Below are 25,141 nucleotides of genomic sequence, written 5' to 3' on the forward strand. Positions count from 1 at the left end.
GCAACCTGGTCTAGTGGAAGGTGTCCCTGCCCATGGCAGGGGGGTTGGAAATGGATGACCTCTAAGGTCACTTCCAACCCAAACCAATCTGTGGTTCTATGACACCTGCCATCGATACAACTACATTGTTTGCAGGTGACAAAGCTGCTTTCTAGGAGAAAGGAACACACGTTTGTAAATGCAATGTCACTGGTTTTAATTCTGCTGCTGCTTGTTTTTAGGTTACTTGGAAGCTCGGGATTTACCAAGTGGGGGCCTTTATCCCTTCATGCGGACCCTTTTCTGTAATGTTGGTTCAAAATGCAAAAATACTAGCTATGCAACACAGGAAAACAACCGCTTACGGTAAGTTGTATGAATCTGACAGAGTTATTAGTATCACAGTGCATCTTTTTCTACAGCAAAGGTTCTTATTGTCTTGTAGACAGGTAGAATAAGAGCTTTGCTACTCTTTGTTGAAGTTTCCTTCAGTGTCCTTATGAATGCAAAAGATGAAGGGCCTTAGTCATGCTTCTTCCTAATTTTTGCTTGCCATTCTTAGGCGTTTCATGCTGTTGTTAGATACTGAAAACTCTTTGGGGGAAAAAATTGGGGAGGTACCTTGTGATATTCTTGTCTTTCACTTCTGCCATGTGAAAACATGCTTTTATCTTTCACTAGAAAGTCTTTTATCACATGAGGGTAAAATTGAGCAACAAAAAGTATATAATAAATGGATTTAAACTTTGAATAATTTGGGAGCATACATGGAGGGAGAAGTAAACGTAGAAAAGCAACACAAGGGTAACTCTTGAGTAAGACCCACACAGAACCAAAAAGGAGTAGCAGAAGATCTGTAATAAAAAGAACTTGAAAAAGTAGTCTGTAAGAAGGCCTTGTTACAGAAGCCCAGACTGCAGAGAAAAAAAAAGATTAATTTGGGCTTTTTCTTAAGAAATGTAGCATTCTCATCTATTTAAAAATGTTGAGAAGAATGGAGATGCAGAGATACTTATGTAAATTGTCAGAAGGACGTCGTCTTTAATAAATAGATAGCAAAGCTCAAATTAAGATGAGCTAACCAGAATATATGTGTGTGTATATATATGAATGCTTATTCTTAGAAAATTGTGAATATCTATGAAAAAAGATCTTGGTTTGAGTCAAGTAAGTGTGTAAAAGCATTAAGGTTTATGGTTTATTATTGCAAAGGTTCATAGGTAGTAATAAATTCAGCCTGTAGCAAGTTGAAAAGCTTCGGTATCACAGTAATAGGCCATAATGCTTACAGTTTGATCTAGACAGTCTGTTCTAGTTATTTATACACTTGAAGAAATGTTGATAGAGCATAAGACCATGCTGGGCAAGCACGTTTGACATGAAGTAATAATTTGTTAGTAGAATTGAAATCTTAACAGTTAAAGTCACAAATAATTTTTAGTCCAGATGTATTGTTACACAAAATGCTTCTATACATCAATAACAGTATTACAGTCATAAAATTATAGAATAGTTAGGGTTGGAAAGGACCTCAGGATCATCTGCTTCCAACCCCCCTGGCATGGGCAGGGACACCCTACACTAAACCATGTTGACCAAGGGCTCTGTCGAACCCGGCCTTGAGAATTGCCAGAGATGAAGCATTCACAGCTTCCCTGGCCAACCCCTACCAGTGCCTTACCAACCTCACAGTAAAGAACTTCTTCCTTATATCCAGTCTAAACTTCTCCTGGTTGAGTTGGAACCTATTACCCCTTGTTCTATCACTACAGTCCCTAATGAAGAGTCCCTCCCCAGCACCCTTATAGGCCCCCTTCAGATACTGGAAGGCTGCTATGAGGTCCCCATGCAGCCTTCTCTTCTCCAGGCTGAACACCCCCAACTCTCTCAGCCTGTCTTCATATGGGAGGTGCTCCAGTCCCCTGATCATCCTTGTGGCCCTCCTCTGGACTTGTTCCAACAGTTCCATGTCCTTTTAATGTTGAGGACACCAAAACTGCAAGCAATACTGCAAGTAAAGTCTCATGAGAGCAGAGTAGAGGGGCAGGATCACCTCCTTTGACCTGCTGGTCACACTCCTTTTGATGCAGCCCTAAACAATAATTCTCCTGGTAAACAATAAAAAGTTTAAGTTGTTATACAACCACTTAATTTCTCCTCCTTTCTCTGTGGTTATGCTCACCTTTCCTCTGCTGCTCTGGGTCATAGTGTCAGTAGCTGCAGTCTGGTGCTGGTGAAGTTGTTATGGCAAGTCATGATCTGGAGCGCTTTACATGGAGGAATGTGGTGGTGTTGGCTTCTTTTCCATTCTGAAGTGCACTTGGGGTCACTTATGTTTACTAATGTGCTTTTTACCCTTGTTCTCCATTGGTTTGTATCTGGTATATCTGAATTTATGTGCTACATCTGAATGTATCTGGTATCTTTCACATACGTTAGATATCTGTTCTTTTTTCCTGATACTTATAAATTGGCTTTGTCTGACTATAGCTCTGCATTTTAACTGGCCACTTGTGAGTTGTTTATAGCCATGGGGTCCTAAGTACCAGCCTGTGCCTCGTCCCTTATCATCTTGTATTTCAATACAGTGCATCTTGTGTCCCCACTTCTCAAGGTCTTTACTGTTATACTGGGCCTGTGCTCCTCTGCCCTGCTTTGCTATGTTAATCATAAATATCTCACTTTGCACTGGATGAACACTTGTTAATCGGTATAAAACTACGGTGGTGTTATACAGTGACAGTGAAAGTAAAGCAAATAGCCATCTGTCCAGAAAAAAAAGTTAAAACTAAACCAAGGCAAAACAGAACTCCAGGTACATTAAGACAAGTTCAGAAGTTCAGACAAAGCAAAGGTGGCAAGCCTCTGTGCCATGGTCTTGCACTCAGTACAAAGCATGTAGCCTGTCACTTGCAGTGGCAATACTGTATTACTGGGTTATAGAATTACAATAGCTGTTGATCTTTTTACAAACTGTTTCCTAAAAGGATAGTTTTTATTTATATCACTAGCCCAATTGCCATCTGAGTGTGTTAAACCTCTAGAAACTATGAACTGTATTGACTGCTCTGCATGATTATTTACACTGCTTTGACTGAACTGCCCAAATCATATTTCAGCTCAGAAGAAAAGCAGGAAAGAATTTCCTGGAGGCAGTCTTGGACCAGCTTAAGAAATAGGGAAGTTTTTCAGTGGCTTTAATTTTTTCAACTGAAAAATAAAATGCATATATGTATGCACATTTGTAACCTCAGTAAACTACACTGAGTAGTATATAGTTTATGTAAGGAAAAGGGATAAAAAGGTAGGATGAAGCTCATTCTGAGGTCAGTCTATTCTAGCAGGTCCATCAGTATAAATTGAATCAACCTCAGGGTTGCTCTGACTTACGCTGGCTGCCAGCAGCCTTAGGACTACAGACTGTCAGATTGATCAGCCAAGCATAACTGAATCCTACAATGTCCCTGTGTTGACTGGAGAGAAGGGGTGGCACAGGAACAGTAGTACCAATTATCTTCCCTTTGAGGATGTATATCAAATCATAGGTGGTTCTTTGTAGTAATTTTCAGGGACATTTTTGCATTAACAATGTTGTGTTTATTAATGTTAAATCAGAGACTTTGCATGGTTTGCATGGTCACTTAGCCCATTTGTTTTCATAGTATGTGCCATATTGTTGCTCTCAGTTTGAAATGCAGTTGTCTTTTGGAAAAAAACCTCATCTGTCTGTGTAGGGGCTGTCACTGGAGCCTGTGACCCACCACTGGGTCTCCCTGCTGGCTAGGGTGCTGAGGGACAGTGCCCATTAGGCGAGGGCATAGCCTCCTCCAGGGTGGACTCAGCTCCTAGCTTAGTCCCCCGCCCATGGACCAGCCTCACTCATGCTAGTCTCTTTCTTGTTACTGGTTTTGTTCGTACTTGGGCCTCCTCTAGTGGAGTAGTATCAGAAAAGCTCATGTACAAGAGCAGGTGTGGAAAAACAAAATCAAGGAAGGTCTGAGCAACAGTCATATGCACTTGCACGAGAATTGATTAGTGGGTCAGTTTTTTTCTATAATGATGTGTATCTTCAAATGAAAAAAGCAACAATTCTGCAAGATAGCTCCATTTCCACAGCAGCTTACTGGAACAGTAACCCTGTGTGGTCTGGGCCTATTTTTGTAGTCTTGTGCTGTGTAGTTGAAAAGCAGAAAGCTGAGCAATTTTTGTGATCTTGCTTATAGATTGCCAGAGAGCTGGGCAGAAAAGGAATTTTAAACATGAATTTTCTCCATCTGATAACCAGTTAGGAGCAATGCTTTTATGGTTCTTTATATTTTTGTGGTTCCTTGCATTTTACAAGGGTTATAATAATATGTACCCAAGGAGGGGAAAGATCTTTCTGGGACAAACACACAGTAAGCTCTTGTCCAGCATGTGTATTGGTGTTGATGGAGATGTCATGTCTCCAGGCTGTCCTGAGATGCTGCAGAATGGGAGCCAGAGCAGCTGGGGCTTCTCAATTTTAGAGACTAATTTTTAATGTGATGACAGGGGTGAGGTTGAGAGAAGAGTTTGCTGAGAGGCTTATGAAAATCACCAGTCTAAATGGTGTTGCACATCAGAGCTGAGATCTCAGATCAACTCTGAAATGTTCTTATTGTCATCCTGAGTAACTGGGTAATTTGGACAGAGTTATTGTTTCTGAGTCATAACTTTAGGAAATGATGGTTGCTTTTACATGCTCAGAGAGATGTAGTCTTTTTGCCTTTTAACAGTGTTTTGTTATAGTCAGGACTTGTATGAATATATGTCTTCAGTTTAATTTCTGACCTCACAAAAGCACTTCTGGAAATGCACAGTTAAGGGAAGAGTTACCATGGATGATAATGATACCGTTTACATATGCACATATGCGCACATGCACACATACTTTCTCCTAAGACCCCAATTCTAATTAAGTACATACTCTCCTACAAATTGCTGGCTTCCTCCGTTTGTCCTTTTTGTCATCCCTTGCTTATCTTCTTTATTGTTCTTAGCAACTGCTGCTGTTGACTTCCTTTACACATGCACAACATCTTCTGTTGCAGAAAGCATGCATTGAAAGCTCTTTGGTAGAGTAACAGTGCAACAATTAAGTAGTTTTTTTGGCACACTATCTGAAAATTGCTTGTCTTGAGTGTTGCTGCATCTGGTTTTGAAGTCTAGTTTCTTATCTCTTTGGCAAAATAATGACATCTTGCTGCAATTTTGTGTAGTTTGTGCTGAGTTAAGAAATTAGTAGTATCTCGTGACGTTGTTATTAGGAGATAACTGTGGTTCCCTATTACCATGTTGAAAAGATATAAAATCCTTTCAAACTTAGCATGGATATTCAGCAGATAGAAGCTCTGAAATATTTTCATCAGTTTCACAAAACAGCCTGATAACTAATATGCCCATTGCCATTTCCTCTTCCAAAGGAGGTTGCACTCAGCTCCAAGAGTAACCAGATGAAGGTCTGTGGCAATGATGGCAAAAAAAGGGGCACAGTGGCAGCTGGCTGACATCGCTTCTGCCCTGGAAATCCCCATAAAGCTAAAGGTTCAGAAACAGCATGTACAAATGGCTGCTCTCTCCTGCTCTCATCCTTGTGCTTGGGAGTTTCACCATCGACTTGCTTTTCCCTGCACTTCTCCATGGAGCAATTCAGAGCCACCATGCTCCAAGTGCTGCCAGCTTTTTTCTTTAATATTTCTAGTCTGTCTACCTTTCCCTGTTATGTTCCCCCTCATGTTCTCTGTGGGACCCCTTGCAGGACAGTGGCTTGTCTTCCCAGCCTTCAAGCCTGGAAACACCTCACACAGCGCCTAGGGCAGCACGACCAGAAAGCCTTTTGCCGGTCATCTTAGTTCAAAGGAAGCTTTATAGCTGTCAATGAAATGTCTGTGGAAACTGAGCCAGAATACTGTTATTTTACAGTTCTGACTTTACAGTTCTACAGTTCTGACTTTTCTACAGTTCTGGATTTGTGTCTTAACCAATGTAGTTGTTGTTCTGGCCAAGTGCTGCCTATTTGTTCATGCTTAAAAAGCACTGTGCTTGAAAGTTTTCAGTATGCAGTTATTATTCATGTTCTTTGCCAAATACCAGTGTTTCTAGCTGTCTGGAATTTCAGGCAGTAAATTTGGAGCTTATATGGAAGTTTTCAAAGGCAATAGGTAAACTGCAGCTATTAATCACCCTAAAAGCCTCCCTCTGAACAACAGAAGCCTGCCTTTTTAAAACTCCATTAAAATAAAAAATAGTGAGGAATTGCTCTGCCTTTAATCTATTGAAGTTTGAGGCTGTTGAAAGAGTTTTCCAAAATCCTACTGGCTGGTGACCAAGTTGGGATCAAAATAAGCTACACTGAAACAATCAAGAAATTGATTAACATTAGACTTTCCTGTCATCCCCTAGTCTAAAGTTACAGGCAGCTCTGTGAGTGTCTGAACAAACAAGGATCAGGGAGGGAGAGAAAGAGAAATGAGAGAACCTGAAAGCAGTGGCTGATGTTTTTGCTTTGACTTATTGTTTGCTTCATCTTATTTATCTCATTAGGTTTTCCTTTACAAATAAGTAAGTACTGTTCTGAAAACAAGTCAAACTACAAGTTTGAGAAGAAAGAAATGTAAATCTTTATTATGCTTTTGTAAGCGGGGCTTATGCGACAGTTAATTGTGCTTCTAATGAAAAATAACCGTATTTTTGCTACCTAGGATTTCACTCTAAGATCATTTTAACTTACTATAAGATAAAACAGTATTCAATTGCCTAGTAACACGCTAAAAGTAATTATTCCAGTGTTTATGGTGCCTCAGGAGGGTCTAAGTAGTTTGTTCTGTAGACATTTAACTGATTTCATCTTGATAGAAAACTGTTGTGCTACGGAGTAGCCACGAGATGGTAGTATGATAGAGAAAATAACGTACCACAAGTTTAGCTAGAATGGGGGAAAAGAAAGTCAGTAGTGAGAATATGATCTGTTTATAGGTTGTCGCATGTGTTTTGAAAAAAAATAAGCTGTCGTATCCCAAATACAAACTATGTAGGTTTTCCTAGTGACCGACGCTTTGTGTGTGAGTCAGCATGAGGCAGAAATATGTAGCCAGACAGCCTCCACTTTTCTCATTTTTCAAGTAGAAGGGTATCTTGAGGAGAATGACATCTAGAATCAGCATATGTTTGTTAGCGTGGGTGCTTTTTTGTTAAAGTGGTGGAATTGTTATCACAGTTCTGCTGCTTAGTAAACTGACTAGAGAGCAAGTACCAACTTTCTTCAGGGCCCAGAAAGAGGAATTTACCTATATTTCATCTAGCGACATTGAACAGCTTACCTGTTCTGGTTGCTTAGATGTGTATGTGTTTAGAGAGATAAAAGACTCTTTTGGATGTGTTTGTCCTTGGCTGCTGCCAGAATTGGGTTCCTGGTGCAGCTGAGCAGCTCCAGCTCAGCAATTTTCCACTGCTCTCTTTCCTGAGGTTCTGAGGCTCGGTGTTGCAAATTGCACACTAATGAACTGAACTAAGTAAAGGTTGTGTACATGCACAATAGCTAAAAAAACATTAAATAAAATATCACACTACTACTGTAAGCTTATACACATTTTCACTTCCAGTTTGTAATTACCTTCCCTGTCCTGTTTTTTTTTTTTTTTTTGTGAAAAGTACTGCAGGCATCCAGACGGGTCCAGAGAGATTCACAGGCCCTGATCTAGACTTCATGAAAGAGATAGAGGAACTTGCAGAGGGATTTATTGAGACCACAGAGAAAGCCATGGCTTTAGAAAAGCTATGGGAAGAAAACTCAAAGTTCTCAGGTAACCTGTGATCTTTCTAATACTGAATTTCTTTGTCTACCAGGTAATGACAATCAGCAAATAAAGCAATATTTTTAGATTAAAAATAAAATGTAAAATCTAAATTTTTAGCCCATCTGAAAGAATGGAAAGAAGGGCTTTTATGATTATTATTACTGTGGCCATCATAAAATAATCAGAAAAAAAGCGCTCATTTTCTAAAACTATACACTTGCTTTACTACTTGAAAGTTAACAAAATGTTATGAAGGGAAAGGTTTAAAAGTAAGGATTAATAATCCGAGTACATAGTTACTTGGTGTAAGATACATTCCAAAGTAACTTATCAGTAGTTAAATCTTTCTCCCCAGGTTTTTCTGTTGCACTAGAGAGTATAGGGGTGGGAAAACCTCAGTAGCTCACTACTAGACAAACAATTCAGTCTCACACTAAAAGAGACTGGAAACACCAAGGTCTGATGCTCCTGCTACGTTCCCACCCATGCTGTGCAGTCTTGCTGCTGTAGCAGGTGGGCATTTAAGACCTACTACTATCCTGCCATTCTGGATGAGTTTTCAAGCAGAAAGATTTAGGCAAAAGTAACTTTCATGACTGGCTGTCTGGGAGTGCGTTTATCTAGTGTTGATGTGATGATTTTGCTTTACTGAGAAGTGAATGGTAAGCAGTTTCTTTTAAACTGGGGTTTGATTATTTTTTTTTTTCTTCTGGTAATAGTAAAGTATTGGAAAGCATAGAAAATCAGGTGGATTGCTATCTTTGTAGGGTATTATTGTTCCACATGCCTTTAGTCCTGTAGAAATGCCCTTTGTGCACTATTTGCTATTGCTTATAAAACCGATTCTCCTGAAGTTAATAAGGCTTCTGTGTAAAGGAAAATATTTGATTTTACAGGGTTCCGTAACATCACCAGCTTTCTTAATGTAAGTATTTTTATAGTCTGTTTCTAAATTACAGTTCTGGATTTTGAGACATCTTTATTAGAATGGTTAGAAATTTGTATCCTGTCAAGTTTTAATAAACTGTCTTAAGAAGAAAATTGGTATGCTGTTGAAAGAAAAAACGATGGCTCGTAAATTTGACAGAGGTTCAGCGATTTCTAGATTACTGATTTAAGCCAGTCGAAGTTGTTAGTAGCTAAAATCCTCAGCTGTTTGAAGGCTAGTCATTCATTAGGAGCAATTTAAAAGTGCATCTGCCAGACCCCATGTAGCTGTATAACATATTACAAAATGTCTTGCAAGGAACTCTTATCCTAGTGTCTACTTATTATTAATCATCCTTCCTCAACAGCCCAGCGCTTGAAAAAGGACAGTAAGACTGAAAAAGTGAGGTTTTTGCTTGGATGAGATTAGTTTGAATTCAGATTTCTGATCCAGTAAATATGGAAAGCATGCTCAGTTGAGGGTGAAGGAAGACAGACTTGCAAGATGTGGTGTAACTATTCCCAGAATCTCTTTGGCAGTTTGTGAAATGAATTTAGTCTTTGTGCTGTCCCTAATGCGTTAGTCTTTCACTTTTGCATTCTCAACAAAAGAGGAAGGCTGAATGGGCACAGTAGTAGATCTCCATTACTATCATTTTTGTACCTTTCACAGATCACTGGTTTCAGTTTAAAAATATTTTAAAATTAGTTTTCTCTATATTTGATGGTAACTGGTACTTCATGAAACCGAGGTTTCCAATCTGTAACTTGAAATTATATGGCATTTTTATAGTAACGTTTTCAAATTGCTTGTGAGATGATTGAAAGGAGCTGTATCAATATAAATTCAATATCATTAATAGAACATAGAATAGAAAGAATGTATTAACATTAGGAAAGTATTTAGATGAATGTAGTTTATCATTATTAGTAACAGATCTTGTATACAAAAGATGCCTTTTGTGTAAATGCTGCTCATGTTAACATATTCCAAAAGTGCCCTAGTGAAACATTAATTTAGGGAAACAAAGACTGAATAAAATCCAAATATGATAGATGCTACGTTTTGCATAGTCATCTGATAGTGTAGTCCTATAAAAAAGCTAATTTTACCCCAGTCATTTCATCTTTAAAGAGCCATTTTTATCAATTATTTCACACCTGCTGCAAGGAACTTTGAGGCAAATATGGCATGTTCCTGTCAGTCCCCTCGTCTTTAGACTTAGAAATTCATTTCAGGGCCAAAGAACTCCTTTGTGCTTGAGATCTCAAAGATGATCCTTGTCTTTGGGAAAGAGTTAATGCTTCTGAGCAAGAAGAGATTGCTCAGCTTTTCCCCCAGTTCCATTTTCCATCACAGCAGAAAAAGACAAAAACAAAGCTGACATAAATTCAAAGTACACCAAAATGATGTGGCAAATTACCAAAGCTAGAGGTATATTTCCACTTCAAAAAAAAAAAAAAAAAAAAAAAGGTTTAAAATTTAGGAGGGGAAGGGCAGGGGTAGGGAGAGTAACCGGCACCTGCTTTTTTTGTTTGTTTCTTTTCTGTTAATGGAAGAGTTCCATGTAAATGTGTTTTCTTCACATAAAGATGGATTTGAATGAAGCAGAGGAGATGATTTCTAGAGCAGAAAACCTGTACAAGCAACCATACTTCTGGAACTTTTTGCGTTCACTCCCTCACCTTGAATCAAACAGCTTTTATACAGAAGATGAGGTAGCTGCTGTAACACGGTTTCTAGAAGCCATTCAAAAGTAAGTACTTTTACATTCTTGAAAGTGCTTTGTTTTAATGTTTTACATGCATTTCTTGTTCTTCTCCCTGACTATTTAATAAAATAAGCATCCTTATCAGTGTAAAGAGGATGAAATTTTCTTCTGTTTACCAGATTCTGCTTTTGCAGAAGTGTGGTAAGAGTTTTCTGCCCATTCTAATTCCTTTATAACTATACTTTTTTGTCTCTCAAGCTCAGCAAAGATTCCCTGGGAGTCTTCAAGAAGTATCTTCATGTTAGCAATGCCTGAAATTCACCCATCATATAATATGGCTTTAAATACTGTAATGTGCTTTGGGACTCTTTGGAAGATAGAATATTTACATAAGACTAGAATAAAATAATATTTTGGATTCTTATTAACTTAATATGTATGTACCACTTAGTCAATGTCAGGAAAATGTCTCCATTTTGTTTCTCAAGCCTCTTGCTATCCAAATAGCTTTGACTGTTCTGTTGCAAGAAATAAAGCAGTAAGAAAAAACCCACAGAGACTATTCTGAATATGAAGGCTTTCTGCCACAGGCACAGGACAGCTGGATCCAGAAGAAGGCATGGTGTCAAAAGCACAGACTGACAAGGATCTACAGGAATTTTCAGTAAAATAATGGAATTATTAGGCAAAAAGTCAGAAATGTATTTGTTGGTAACTGGTTGTAATCAGTTGATAGGTAAATTGTCATTGTAGTCAATCACATATTTATAAGGTTAGAGGAGCCCACTGAACCTGGCTGCCTGTGCAAGACTGCATCAACTTCACCAGCCTTACTGCATAGGGGAGGCAGGGGCCCAAAGACTTTGAGTGGGAAATTACTGTGCTGATTCTGTCACCCTTTAGCATCCCACTGTCTTTTTCCTAATAAAAAAGATATGAGGATATGATGGCATATTGTTTTTTGAAATTGGGAAATAAATCTCTTACAATATGTGGGCTACAACTGTATCGGGGCTTAATCCTCCTGGCCCATGCATGAGTCATGTGTAACCTTATTCCAGCTTGTTCTCTGAACTATTAGCATGCAAAGATGTATTAGCTGTGCTTGTGGTGTTTATATCCCAAAAGCACAAGTCTTTTCTGAAAGGTTCTGTGTGTTCCTGAGGTAAAAGTGGAACTTGATCATAAGTTTATGATTATTGCTTTATTCTTCAGCAGCAGTAATCAAAGATAGCAGTAACTACCGGCTGCTGTGCTGGGTCAAATTACTAATCTGTTAATATACTCTCAGCAGTGATTCCTCTACTCCAAGCTTATAGGCATAGATGGAGTGAGAATGGGACAAAACTGGAGAATGTTCGTGGCTGTGGTGTTTGTCTTCCCGTGCAACTATTTTGCATGCTGAGACCCTGCTTTCCAGGAAGTAGCTGGGTATCTGGTGTTGAGGGGAAGTAGTAAATAAAGTCCTTGTTTTGCTTTGCTTGCATGCACAACTTTTGCTTCACCTATTAAACTGTCTTTATTTTGATCTATGAATTTTCTCACTTTTGTTTTATTTTCTTCCTGCCCTGTGGGAGAAGAGAGTGAATAAGCAGCTGCATAGGTGATTGGCTGACATCTTGGGTCAACCCACAAGTGATTAGTAAAAGGAGACTTGGGGTTTGGATTTTTTTACAAATTTGTCATAGTTAATGCAATTTGGAAAGACAGCCACAAACCCCAATGCGTACTCTTGACTATCTTTGTAGTACTAGCATACATTGAGGTTCTATCTTGGGCAGAATTTAAGCAGCAAAATGTTCCTAAATTTTCTTCTCCCACTGCCTGGACTGTACTGTGTCTCCTAGAGGTACTTTGTTGTGTCTCCCAGAGGTACTTAATAGAGACTTTTCACACCCACTTTGTGAAGTTAAACAGTGCTTTTCTTCTCTTCTTCTCAAATATGTTGGAAACTGCTGATCTACTCTAACAAAACTGGATTATTTGCATAGTGATAAAGGAATATTCTATCAGAAATCACTGGTAAATTAACATAAACCTTTAACAGCAAATTACAGCTACATTAACAAAGAAGTTTGTTTCACAGCTAGTGTGACTGAGACTTCTGAGAAATTCAATATAATTTTATCAATGCATTCCTTTAATTTGAGAGTGTTCTGTTGCTTTAAAGTTTCATTTTTTCTCTGCAGATTCTGTAGAAATAAAATATATGTGTTCTGTGTCCATTGTGCTTTGTAGTGGGGATAATGGTTGTGGTTTTACTCTCATTTTTGCTCTCGCTTTAAACTTTTTTTTTTTTTTTAAGAAGATGTTGGTCCTCTCAGGAGACGTTTCCTTATTTTTGTTTAAAATTGAGTTAAACTCTAACAGTAAAATCTTAATTTATGGGTATTTCTTTTCATGAAAAGTCTAATTTGACATCAGTTTTTCAATGATAAAAAAAAAGTATCTTAATATTCAAATGCTTGAGCATCATCTTATTCTTCCAAGCCCTTTCTGGTTTTTCGGGTGTAGAGAGAGCTTGAGTTTTGTTTTATCTTTCACTTCCAGTGTCTTAGCATCATTGAAGGATTTAGCTATGATGCCATTGGGCCAAAGTTTCTATGAAGTGGTGAAAACAGCGTTGAATTTAACTGCTGCAACAGTACAGGGTAGGAGCTTAGAAGGTAAGTAATTTGCTTCAGATTTTCATTGAAGTACCTCAAGCATGCTGGGAATACTCAATAGAAGTAAGCTTCTGTTAAATTCTTGAAATACAAGGTCTAAGAATGAGCTATATTGCTGTAGTGTTAACCTACTTCTTTATTGATTTGTCTTTTAAATACTAAAAACTGAAGTGCATCAAACTCTGGCAACTATTTGCTAAATAAAACACATTAGTCTCATATATTCGGTTTAGAATGATGTTTCAGTGACGAGTTTTGGAAAGTGATTTAATCACTACAAAGGACAATTTCTTCCATTTGATAGGATAGCCTCTTGGTTTGGACATGTGTGTTAAGCATTGTGGCTGTTTTTCTTTCAGCTTCTATTGTTTTCTTCAAGCTTTTCTGTTGCTATAAATTCTGGTCTCACCTGAAGGGCTATGTTTCCCCATCTGTTTATAGGAGATGAGTTTAATTAGAGAAGGTAGACTGGCCCCAGGACAACTCCTCAAGAAAAGGTCAGGAGCAAGTTTCGTTGGCAAACTGTCTGGTAACATGTAATGAGATTCTAGGTGTGGCTGGCTGCTCTGCATGTAAGGTCAGGCTAAGAATTATATGCGGTCTAAATCCCACTTCACCTCTCAAAATGAAGACTGAAGTAGTAGAAAGGTGTTTATGTTGAAGCCCTTGCACAGAGAGTGAACTTGAATTCTTTGGGTCTTCTGGTATTCTTCTGATGTGCTCTCTCAGCAATGATCTGTATCCAGCCCATGCACGCACATTTTCATGACTAGGTGCAGAATTAGATGCACAGTTTCGAATAGCACACTGCTTGGTCTGCTGGCAATCACTGTACAGGGGCATCTCACCATTGTCATATCAACTGTCAGATTAACAGGCCTTACCATAATACTAATGCACTTATGAATTTTATCCTGGTGAAACTGGTGTTCAGGTACACAACACACTTTTTCTTTTTTCTTTTTTCCATTTTTTTTTTTTTTTAAAGAACATGGTACTTGGAAGTCACCAAGAAACAACATGAAAAAAAGCAGGAATGACGTAAGCAGAAGGTTTCTTTTCTTTCAGGTTTTCACTACAATCTTTCTCTCTGGGATGTTTTGTGGAATCCACAAGCAGTGAGAACAGAACTTGAATCCAGGTTTGGTTTTGATGATCTTCACATTGAGAAGTTACTAAGTTATACAGCACAATTAAGAAAGGTAAATCACTTGCAAATTTCAGTGTCGCTCTTTTTCATCTTTGTTTTTGTTTCTACCCAGAAGGGTTTTTTTTCATGCCTTACAGAAGCTATAGTCATATCTTACATTCATGAGGAAGCTATAACTCTGCTGAATATCCTGGGTTCACTCTCACCAAAAACAGAAATGTATTTAGCTTCAGCTGAAATTTCTGCACATGAAGACATTGATAGGTGTAGTTGTATCCGTTAATGAATTTAGCTTCTATGAAATCATTACTGAGTGTAACAAGGTCCTGAGTTTATCACCTAATCCTGTAGAGAATTCTGGGGTTTGCTTCACTAAGCTTTTAAACTAATTCCTAGACTTGAAGGTGCCTGGATTAATTGTCAGGTAGTGTTTTTCATCTGGTTTGCTGGACAAAGAATGCCCGTGTCTTCTGTGTGTAAATTAAGGCACATCAGGAGTCCTTTCTTCTCAGCTGTAGAGTCTTGATATCAATATGCTTGACTGATGAGTCTCTCAGTGGGACTATTCAAATATACCAGTGATGTATCTAATTTGGAAGAAAGCCCTCTCTGAGAAAAGAGATTTTCTAACCTTCTAGATCAAAGTGACCTGTTGTGATGGTTTGACTGCAAAACACTTGAAACGTTTAGAATGTCAGCTGAAGTCCACAGTGATTGAATTGAACATGTTGGTATTTATCTGAAATCTGTTTGTTCTTTGCCAGTGCAGTCTGGAGTTGTACTCCAGAAGAGCTCACTATAAGAATAGCTTGTTTACACAAAGGGATGAATTATTAAAAACTCCTTCACTTATGAATGGCCTTTTAATGAAATATCAATGATGGCCAGTTTGATCAGCTGAATAGATTTTGACTGCAGCCTGGTAGATATGGTTGGCAGTGTAATCCTAGGCAACTCACTAGCTACTTAAGCTAATATCTTGATTTGTGTGATTGTGTTAGGACATTGAAGATATTCAGAAAGTATGAAGGGAAATATAGAAACCTGGAAATATCTGTTCTGAGCACTTTAATTCTGCATCTGAAGCTTCAGGCAGTTTGGGGCCAAAACTTCTGCAAAACTTTGAATAAATTTTCTAGTCACAGTCAAGAGGAGTTAGGATGTAAAGTGTCTTAAAAATGCATTAACAAGAAGAATTAAAATTAGCTATATTATTTTTGTATACTTTAATGACATTTATGTTATTGGGAATAATAAATCTTTCAACATGCAATCTAGAAGTCAGGTTGTAAGGAAAAAATTCTGGCCTCTTGGCCACATTGCTGAAACCTGCCAACTTCAATTTAAAACTAGTTTGCTGCATGCAGTCGTTGGTTCGAATGTATCACTGTGCTGAGTGCTTTTTACAGCAGTAATTTTAATACTGGTGAAGTTGCTTCGATACAGTTATTGTAGTATAGAGGTACTGTATCATTGTCAAGTTTGTTCAGCTTCAGCCTGCAAATGACCGTAGAAGTAGTAATGCTACATGGATTCATGAGCTACATGGTGAAAATTCTTTTCATGTACTAGTCTCATCGTTCTGCCAGGCCTATGAGTACCCTAGTGGGCCACTGGTATTTTATACAGCACTCTTCACGTGGAATACTTTGAAGTATGTGCCCTAGAATATGAGGCTGGATTAAGTGGGCTTTGTTCTCACTGAAGGAGGCTATATTCTTTTTTGTCACCAGATAAGTAAGTTGAGAGCAGAGGTAACACTCAGCAACTATCTTGAGATACTCATCAATTTCTTATATCCCTGCCAGATTCCCACAGGAGAGACACCGGAGCAGTTTGTGTGCTTTGCTCTGTCCAGAGTGCCAAAAGATGAAACAAATAAAGAGAATAATGAAGACAATTGTATTTCTGCATGGCATGAGGCCAAAATATATCTTGTTCATGCTGTCAGCAAGCTTAGACTCTATGCACAGGTACACTAATAAGTTAATAGATTAAATTCCTAATTTTTGCATGTAGTTGTCAACAGTAACTCAGTATAAAGATCTGAGTTATCTATTAAAGGTTACTTTTGTGAAATTTTCATCTTCAAAGTAATCCATAGAAAGAATTGTTATAGTGCAAGTCTAATCTATCACCATGTGTCCACTTATTGAGATTCTGTCGTCAACTCAAATACAGATTTGAAATCTAATAGGGAATATGGTGAAATATAATATGATGCAAAGGCCTAGCAGAAAGGACTTTACTGTCCGACCTGAACCTGAATTAAGGGCAAAACTGAAAGCAGACTACAGGTCTTCACTGATATAGTATACAATTAATTTATTTTTACTTTTCCTCCACTATCTCTGGCAATAGCAGCTGAAGCATGTTGCAGGGGATGAGACTACATAGCATCTCAAAATTCTGCTCTCGCAGAACAACTCGGCATGATGCTGTGTAGCTCATAGAGAAAAGGATAAACCATTCAGAGGTTTTTGAATGAAAACACTTTCCCAGCTGTCTTAATGCTGGTGTTTGTTTTTTCACTGAAATATGAGATGTTTTTTTAATAAAATAATAAAAGTTGTGTATCAAGCTGCTGTGGAGATGATTGCAGTATCTGAAGAAAGCATGTAGAGCTTACTGTGCGTTTCCCCAAAATGGAGCCTTTGGTTTCTCTCTTGATAAAGGTTTCACTGATGTATGACTTGAAGTAATAATTTGATTGCCAAAACTAATGCCTTAATTTCTATTAGCTGTAGGAAAATCCATTAATAATTTCAGCCATGATTTAAAAGCTTTTCAGAAGAGCTGACATCCTTATGGTGGCAACTTGAAGTACTGCAAGCTGCTGGCCACTGGGAATTCCCTTGGGGAACAGAACATCTCTTATAGTGAAATTCTGTTATGACCCTTTGGCATTAAATAAATTAATGGTGTGAAAAAGAGAGTAGTCAGTATGTTTGGCCAGGCCTTAGTATGCTTTATTTATTCCAGACTACACAATAGGAGCACGCAGGGTCATTTTTCATCTCTTTGTGTAATGGGACACCAAAAACATTGAAGCTGCTGCCTTCCATTTTCTTGTTAGTGTAAGCAGAAGCCCTGTAAGGGAAAGCAAGCTTTTGTCTGGAGGTCTGCTTTTGATTGGTTTCAGCCTCAGGCCATTTCTTTTTTTATCGTTCCTGGGTCTTTGGGCAGTGACAGCACAACATAGGATGTTAGTTCTCTATATGATGTAGCACGTTATATAGCCAACTTGCAGGTCAGTCGAAACTGTATTGTAAATCAACCTTTGTGAGGCCAGAGTCTAGACACACTGTTAGGGAGAAAATTTGCTATCATTATTAATTGTGTGTGTGCTTGGGTTTTTTTTTTAGACATGCAAGTTAGGTGTATTTTCTAAATAATAAAGCTTTGTTTTTCTAACAAGGTGCATTCTGTTTTGCGTTCAATCTTCTAGGTATTTGATCAATGGTTCAACAACAACAGGTTCTCTCAGAAACTCCTTTTGGAACTTGAAAGAATCATAGATGATTTAATGTCTCAGTTTCTAGACGACAGGGAAGTCAGGAAACGTTTTGCAGAGATAAGTACCCTGATCCAGCAATGGAATGAGAAATCAGATGCCTACTTTTCAGGAGGATATACTGCATCTCATGATCTGTAAGTTATCTTTCTGCAACTTGTCTTATAAAATTCAGATCAACTGAATATTTACTTTGACATTACACTTCACTGATTTCTGATTTATAAATGAATTGAAAGATTCTACACAAGACTTCAGCTGTAGACACAGGGAGTTAATGTTTGTCAGAGGCTTATGAAAAGACTGTGGCAGAACACAGGAACTGATAATTCTCTTTCAAAGTGCACATTGGATGATTTATATCCCTTCTGGGAGTTATAATGTTGGCCTCGATTTGTCATTTGTATGGCTATATATTTGTAATAAATTGTTCATATCAAAACCTGTTCCTCATTAGAGAAGAGATGATCTATACTATACAAATCAACATCTGAGGATTAATCTGAGAGATACAATCCATTATCTACTGTTAAGGGAGAGCCTGCAGTCAAATTGTTCAATAATTTATTTGTGCATTTTGGAACCTGGTTCTTCTTTTATACAAGGAAACTGCTGTACTGCTGCTGTTGTAAGAAACTATAAAGTAGATGATATAGTGACTGCACAACAACAAAAAAAAAAAAGTCCCATAGTTTTTTAGCAACTTTATCTTTTTGTTTGTAGTACACAATGCCTATGTGCTCCACCTCTTTTGATTGCAGAATCCTGCATTTGGAGAGAATGAAGTCTGTACTTCAGGATGTACCTCAATGGCCTGTTTCAAAGAGATTGCTTCTGGTAGATGGAGCCATAAGGAATGTAATAGCACAGTATTTATACTTCACTGAAGGTAAAGCTGAATGGTGTGGTTACTTGTTACTGTCACTCAAATGACTTCCACAGAAAAACATGGAAAATTGATAACATTCTACCTCTAGGAAGGCATTTGGGCTCTGTAATATATGTGCCCTGGGTTAGGGTTGGAAGGGACATTAACCATCATCTTGTTCCAAACCCCTGCCATGGGCACCTTCTGCTAGACCAGGTTTCTCAAAACCCCATTAAACATGGCCTTATGCTGGGGGCCCCAGAACTAGACACAGTACTCAAGGTTGGGGTTTCACCAGAGTGGCATAAAGGGACAGGATCACCTCCTTCAACCTGCTGGTCACACTCGTTTTGATGCAGCCCAGAATACTGTTGGCTTTCTGAGCTGCAAGCTCACACTGCCGGCTGATGATTCCCAAGCCCATGCCTCCCACAAAGATGTCAAACAGTGCTGGTCCTAATACTAACCCCTAAGGAATGTCACTCTTCACTGGTGTTACTTGGTCACTTGGTCATTGAGCCATTGACCACAACTTTTGAGTGTTGACTATTCAGCCAGCCATATACGTATGAACAAGAAGTCTTGGTTTTAGATTTAGGTGTAGCTTGTCTTTTCTGGCTGGTCATTGCAAGTGAATCAAAATGGCCACCTTACAGACTGAACCCTGCCTGGGGATATTGGACTCTTTAGGGGAAGCAGGGAAAGAGTTGCACAAGACAGTATGGGAGGTTTGGAAGTGGAATCAAAAGTGGGGAGATGAAATTATTTAGGTGGTTTGGGGAGTAACTAGGATGGGAAAATAGCAACAAGGTGACTAAAGAGGGTTTTCTCATAATAAACAAGCTGCTTGTAAACAAGACCACTGTAGATCTGTCCTGCTTTCTCTCTAAACTGCATTTCTAATTCTTTTCCTGGGTGATCTCTCTCTATTCTGGGCTCATATGCCCAGTTGTCAGCAACTGTGGAGGGAGACTGAGAGCCAGGGGCATCTGCTGGGCAGTCTGGTTGTCTGAGCCCAGCTGCTGGGGGGATCAACACTGTGTGTGTATATATATATATACATATGTCTCTAGCAGACCTTCACCCTGACCAACCAGGAAGATTAACAGGATGAGGCCTTTGGTGCTGTTAGTTGGGCATGCAAGTGCTGTGTGTGTTGGTTTGTGTTGATCTGTGTGGATGGCCATGTGCATCTACTGTGCATGTGTTGGCTTTTGTGCCTCCCAGCCTTGCTGCTTGTTGGACCAGGGGGCATGGAGCTGTGACAGCTTGGTCTTTGTAGGGCTGATTTGGCAACTCAATAACATGACCTGGTAACATTTCTGTGGTTTCATTTGAGAAGAGAGAGATTAGTTTTACTTGGGGTTAAGGAATTAGGCAACCTTTCCGTATTCAAGAAAATTTTGCTGGTTAAACCAACAGTTGCATGTGGGAAGAGTTGATTTATAACATTCATAGCTAGAAGCCCACACAGGACATAATTTCCTTTCCTGGAAATTATGAAAGACCACTGAAGTTGTTTGAGCTACTCTGATATAACTATGAAAGGGGATAGGATCATGCTTTTGCTGGTGTAAGAAGACTTGTCTCTTCTTCCTGCCTTGTCTCCATGAGCCTTTTTCAGTGGTGGTGCATGAGGGAAGCTGTCTTTGCTCCCCAGAAGTGCAGTGTGCAACTGCGTGCATCTTTTGTGCAAAATGGAGAGTTCGGGGCGGGATGTCATCTAAACAAAATTGAACCTTTATACCTCTCTAACTGCTGTATTTTTAAGCTCTATCATGCAATTTTCTTTTCCCATAAGGATGTTTCCTACTGTAATGTCCCAAAATTACTGTGCAGGTTAAATATTTTCTTTATGGGGTGTGTGGGAAAAATGTCTTACAGACGCTTTACATAGCCTGGAAAAACTGATTCCCTTTGCCCAAAGAGATGGACTCATTCATCTTGACATCAGAGAGCTCTTTGTGGAGCTAAAACAGGTATGCTGTTATTTGGTGTTTGTATGTTAATTTGCATAAAGCTCCAGAGGCTCATTTTGGGGGATAAAAAGTACTTGTTAAGTATTTCACTTCTTATTCGTCAGCATTTTGGTCCAACTTTACTTTGTACTCTTTTGTCTTTTGACATTTCATTTTAAGAATTAATATAGACTGTGAATCAAATCTGTTCCTTCATCTTAAATTAATTTTTAAGTTGACAGTATATTAATTAAATTTTAGATGTTGATGAGCAATGCTTCCTATGTTTGCAATGACCTGCTTACAATGTTTGAGAAGACCCTAAGACTTCCACAGGGCTCAGATGGCATTGGCATAATAGCAATATACATGTGCCCTGGCAATGGCTCAGAGGTGACCTTTAAGCTAGGTAACCAGCTCCAGTCACTAAAGGAATCTGTAAGTAGTTCTGATTTTTCTTGTGTTTAAAGTTTGCAGTGTCTTACTTATAATATTATTACAAAATAAAACAAATTAGCAGGGGTTGTAGCTTACTACTTCCTGTTTGCCAATAATAAGTGGATGGGTAACTGATTGTTTAATCTGATCAAAATGTGCTTGGTGGTTAGGCACAAGTGGTCTTGGTAAGTCTCTTTGAGTGGATATGACATTTTAGACCTGCTAAGTAGTTGTGGCTTACAGAAAAAGAAATGGAAGGTTTGAAAGACTGCTCATTTAATCTATTTTACGTTGTATTTCAATATCATTAAGATTAGAAATATAAGGAGGAGGACCAAAGGTGAGTTTCCTTTTTACTGCTTTGAAATATTGCTTTCTTTACTGTGAAAGGTCCTGCTTCTGCAGAAAGTAACGCAGGGACAACAGAGCCTGCCTCATCCAGTAATGAATGACTCTTTGGGATGGCAAGAAATAGAAGAACAGATAACCAAAAATTATGCTTATTACTGTGAAATTAATAAATTTCTGAGCACAGAAGCACCATCTGAGGAGGATGTCCATTTCAGCTCTTGTCAGGAACAGCTGCTCTTCTCACTGTATGTATCTTGTGTACCTTTCAATACATAAAGATTCTGACTGGTACCAGCTGGAATAAGGTATTATAACCAGTAATTGAGTAGATAAAAAGGTTAAAATCCTGCCTTTTGCGTTTGATTGCCACCTAGTGTTAACAATTCCCTATAAGCACAAACAAGAAGGTAGAGGATGATTTTTTAATTTAGTTTAATTTTATTTTTTTTTAGTAGCAGCAGTAGTACTGGGGAGTAGTAAGGGTGGAAACAGGCTGAGGATAAGCAGGTATCTAGGATTCTAAAAATCTATTTTTCCTTTTTATCTTCCCACATCCACATATTTTCTGCTACTTTTCAGCCTGCTTCCTGGTATTGCTCTCTGGCACTGTGCTGCTCAGGATGCTTGGCAACTTGGATCTGAAAGACTCCTGGGAAATGAAGGGAAATATCAAGAAGAGGGTAGTTAGGAAAGCACAGTAGTAGGGGTATTGCAGCTTCAAGTTGCTTTCCGAACACATCAAGTGGTTGCTGTTCCTCTATTTTGGCAGAAAATCCATTCATCTTCTTATTAAGTTGATTGTCATTTTCAGTGACTCAATAATTCTACTGATTTGAAGTTTTAATGGTGCTAAATCAGACTATATTAGAGACAAATCCCTATATCAATAAAGTACTTTATAATAAGGTAGTGTTTTACTTTTTGCTTTATTTGTTTTACATTGCTTGGCAATGTAAAGCATGAGAATAATACATTTAATGTGAAATTGCATTTATATTAGACACATGTTCTATGTCACAAACTTAAACATATAGAAGACAAATATCTCCGTTTCTTCTGTGCATGAGATACTTGATGGAAGAGTTTTTTATTATAACAATAAAACTATTAGCTCTAATCGTTCAAGAATCTATCAGAAATTCCACAAGCTGCTTTGGCAGCAGGGATTAAATCCACAGATATTAATAACATCCCAGATGTTAGAAGATTGTTGTCATTTTTCTTGTCTCTTGCTGTTGGTCAATGGCTGATTGCCTTCTCTCTCTCTTCCTGTTGCTAAAAGACTACAAAATGACCAGAAGGACTAATTTTACATTCCTCTTTTGATCATCAAAACCGCTGATAGATCTTAAAGGTCCCTGGGAATAGATGCTTGTGTTTTAGTAACATTGAAGACCAAAAAAACTCAGCGCTATTTGTATGTTTTGTTGTTGTGGTGTTTGACTGGTTGGTTCCTGGTTTGGGGTTAGAACGACGTGATAACTATGCTGTTGATTTCTTTAGCAAAAGACTCTGCTATTAGACTGCCTGCTTGAGTTCCCACTTAAGTCAGTAGGACTGTCTGTACACAGAAAGTAGCAATAGAATTTAGCTAGAGATTTTGGAGAGAAACAGCATGTATTCGCAAATTACCATTTGACTTCAAAAGAAATCACAGGTTTAATAATGGTACCTTTGTTTTCTATGTCATTTCAGAATTAATAATACACTTGAAGAAATTTTGTTTGTTTTTGAGGATAACCCATACTGGGAGGATTTAGCAGCTTTTGTCAGCTGGATGTGTGAGGTAGCTCAATACATGAATGAAAAAGCAGCAGGCACCATGGGAGGTCAGTCAGGTAAGGAAAGAGCTACTGCACATCATAGGTTTTATTCTGATGAGTCCCTGTCTGTCGTAAGGTACTATATTCCTTGGAAAGGGAAGAGATGTTGATTTTTATATTTGTAAGTCTGTGTTTCCATCAGTCTTAGGATTCACCAGCTCACTGAAATATTAGCAAGGAAAAGTTATGACATACAGAGCCTGACTCTGGTAAACAGCTGTGATTTTAATGACAGATAGAAAATTTTTGGTTTGTCCATTTCTACTGGGAAAATTCCAGCTGGTTGAACCTGTGGAGTGTCTGCCTTTTTTTGACCTATCTCTTGATGCTGACATTTTTATTTTTTCTGCAGATGGACTAGAAGCATCTTTGTGCTCTAGACAAAAGCTCAATTTGGAGACCATCTTAGGCCATTATTTAGCATTTCTGCAAAATTTACCAGATTATTCCTCATTTATTTCCTGGTCACGGTAAAGTCCAATTTAATTCCTTTATTTAACTGTTTTCCAGAAATTGTTTATCCCACCTCCACTTTGGACTTTTGTAATTGTTGAAAGTAGTTGCCCTGCTTCTTTTCACCAAATGACTGGTGGTTTTCAGTATTGCTGGAAAGAAACAGAATCCTATAAAGAAAGTTATGATTTTGTGGCTGTCATTCAAAAGCATTAAAAAAGACATCTCCATCTTTGGTGTGTTATCAACAGTAATTAAAGTGGTATACTCCTGACAGTTCTAGCGTAGTGTAACAAGGCCTTCTTGTTACTAAGTTACTTACATTATAGCCCTCCTAATGCCTAGATGAGCGGTGAAACCAGAGCCATTTAATCATCACTCTGTTAAAAAATAATTAAAATATTCCTAGTTGAACAACTTTGGACTAGTTGTTGAGTGTTGCTTCTGCTAGTAAGTGCTAGTAACTATTTACCATGCTATGCTGGTGATCACAGATGTTAATAGATAAGAATACTTTGTAAATTATATTTCTGGACTTTGAACTTTATTTTTCATTGTGCTGATATTTCAGCTCTTCACTGAACCGATTCCTTCTTTAACTTATCAAATGAAAATAGCCACTATCAATGCAGTGAAAGATGAAGAATCAAAATCTGAGATGTTCTTGATATCTACTGTAAAAAAAAAGCCGCCACAGGTTGCAGAGTGCAAATTGCTAATTCAATGTTGAGTTACACTTAAATACACTTCTTACAATGTGTATATAAATTGCTAAGCCACTGTCCATCATATTTGAAAAATCATGGCACTCAGGTGAAGTTCCCAATGACGGGAAAAAGGGAAATATAAACCCCATTTTCAAGAAGGTGAAAATAGATGACTCAGGGAACTACAGAGTCAGTCTCACCTCTGTGACTGGCAAAATCTTGGAGCAGATTCTCCTGGAAGGCATGCTGAGGCACATGAAAAACAACAAGGTGCTTGGTGACAGCCAGCATGGCTTCACTAAGGGGAAATCCTGCCTGACCAATTTGGTGGCCTTCTATTATGGGGCTACGGAACTGATGGACAGGGGTAGAGTAGTTAATGTCATCTACCTGGACTTGTGCAAAGCGTTTGACACTGTCCCACATGACATCCTTCTCTCTAAATTGGAGAGACATCAATTTGATGGATGGACTACTCGGTGGATAAAGAACTGGCTGGATGGCCACACACCAAGAGTTGTGGTCAAAGGCTCAATGTCCAGTTGGAGACCAGTAGTGAGTGGGTCTCACAGGGATCGGTGTTGGGACCAGTCATGTACAACATCTTCGTCGATATGGTCTAGTGTGGGGTGTCCCTGCCCATGGCAGGAGGGTTGGAAGTATATGACCTTAACATCTTTTCCGACCCTAACTATTCTATGATTCTATGATTTTAATGTTCAATCACTTTTGTGCTCTTTCTCAGCTTTCTTAGAAATGCAGGCCCATTTGCTAAGGC

General features: G+C 38.4%; 1 protein-coding gene across 1 annotated transcript in view; it reads left to right on the forward strand.

The window, feature by feature from the left end:
* ABCA13 (ATP binding cassette subfamily A member 13) overlaps window positions 1-25,141 on the forward strand; it is a 180,505-nt gene that overhangs the window by 4,929 nt on the left and 150,435 nt on the right. Inside the window, exons 3-16 of the mRNA XM_065669310.1 lie at window positions 222-345; window positions 7,651-7,802; window positions 8,693-8,721; window positions 10,317-10,480; window positions 12,986-13,101; window positions 14,170-14,303; window positions 16,060-16,224; window positions 17,700-17,902; window positions 18,527-18,654; window positions 20,518-20,612; window positions 20,853-21,029; window positions 21,420-21,625; window positions 23,076-23,218; window positions 23,556-23,673. Coding sequence (XP_065525382.1) covers window positions 222-345; window positions 7,651-7,802; window positions 8,693-8,721; window positions 10,317-10,480; window positions 12,986-13,101; window positions 14,170-14,303; window positions 16,060-16,224; window positions 17,700-17,902; window positions 18,527-18,654; window positions 20,518-20,612; window positions 20,853-21,029; window positions 21,420-21,625; window positions 23,076-23,218; window positions 23,556-23,673 — 1,954 coding nt within the window. The remainder of the gene's footprint in view (window positions 1-221; window positions 346-7,650; window positions 7,803-8,692; window positions 8,722-10,316; window positions 10,481-12,985; window positions 13,102-14,169; window positions 14,304-16,059; window positions 16,225-17,699; window positions 17,903-18,526; window positions 18,655-20,517; window positions 20,613-20,852; window positions 21,030-21,419; window positions 21,626-23,075; window positions 23,219-23,555; window positions 23,674-25,141) is intronic.

This window comes from Lathamus discolor, chromosome 2 (genome assembly GCF_037157495.1).
Source record: "Lathamus discolor isolate bLatDis1 chromosome 2, bLatDis1.hap1, whole genome shotgun sequence".
Classification (NCBI taxonomy): Eukaryota; Metazoa; Chordata; class Aves; order Psittaciformes; family Psittacidae; genus Lathamus; species Lathamus discolor.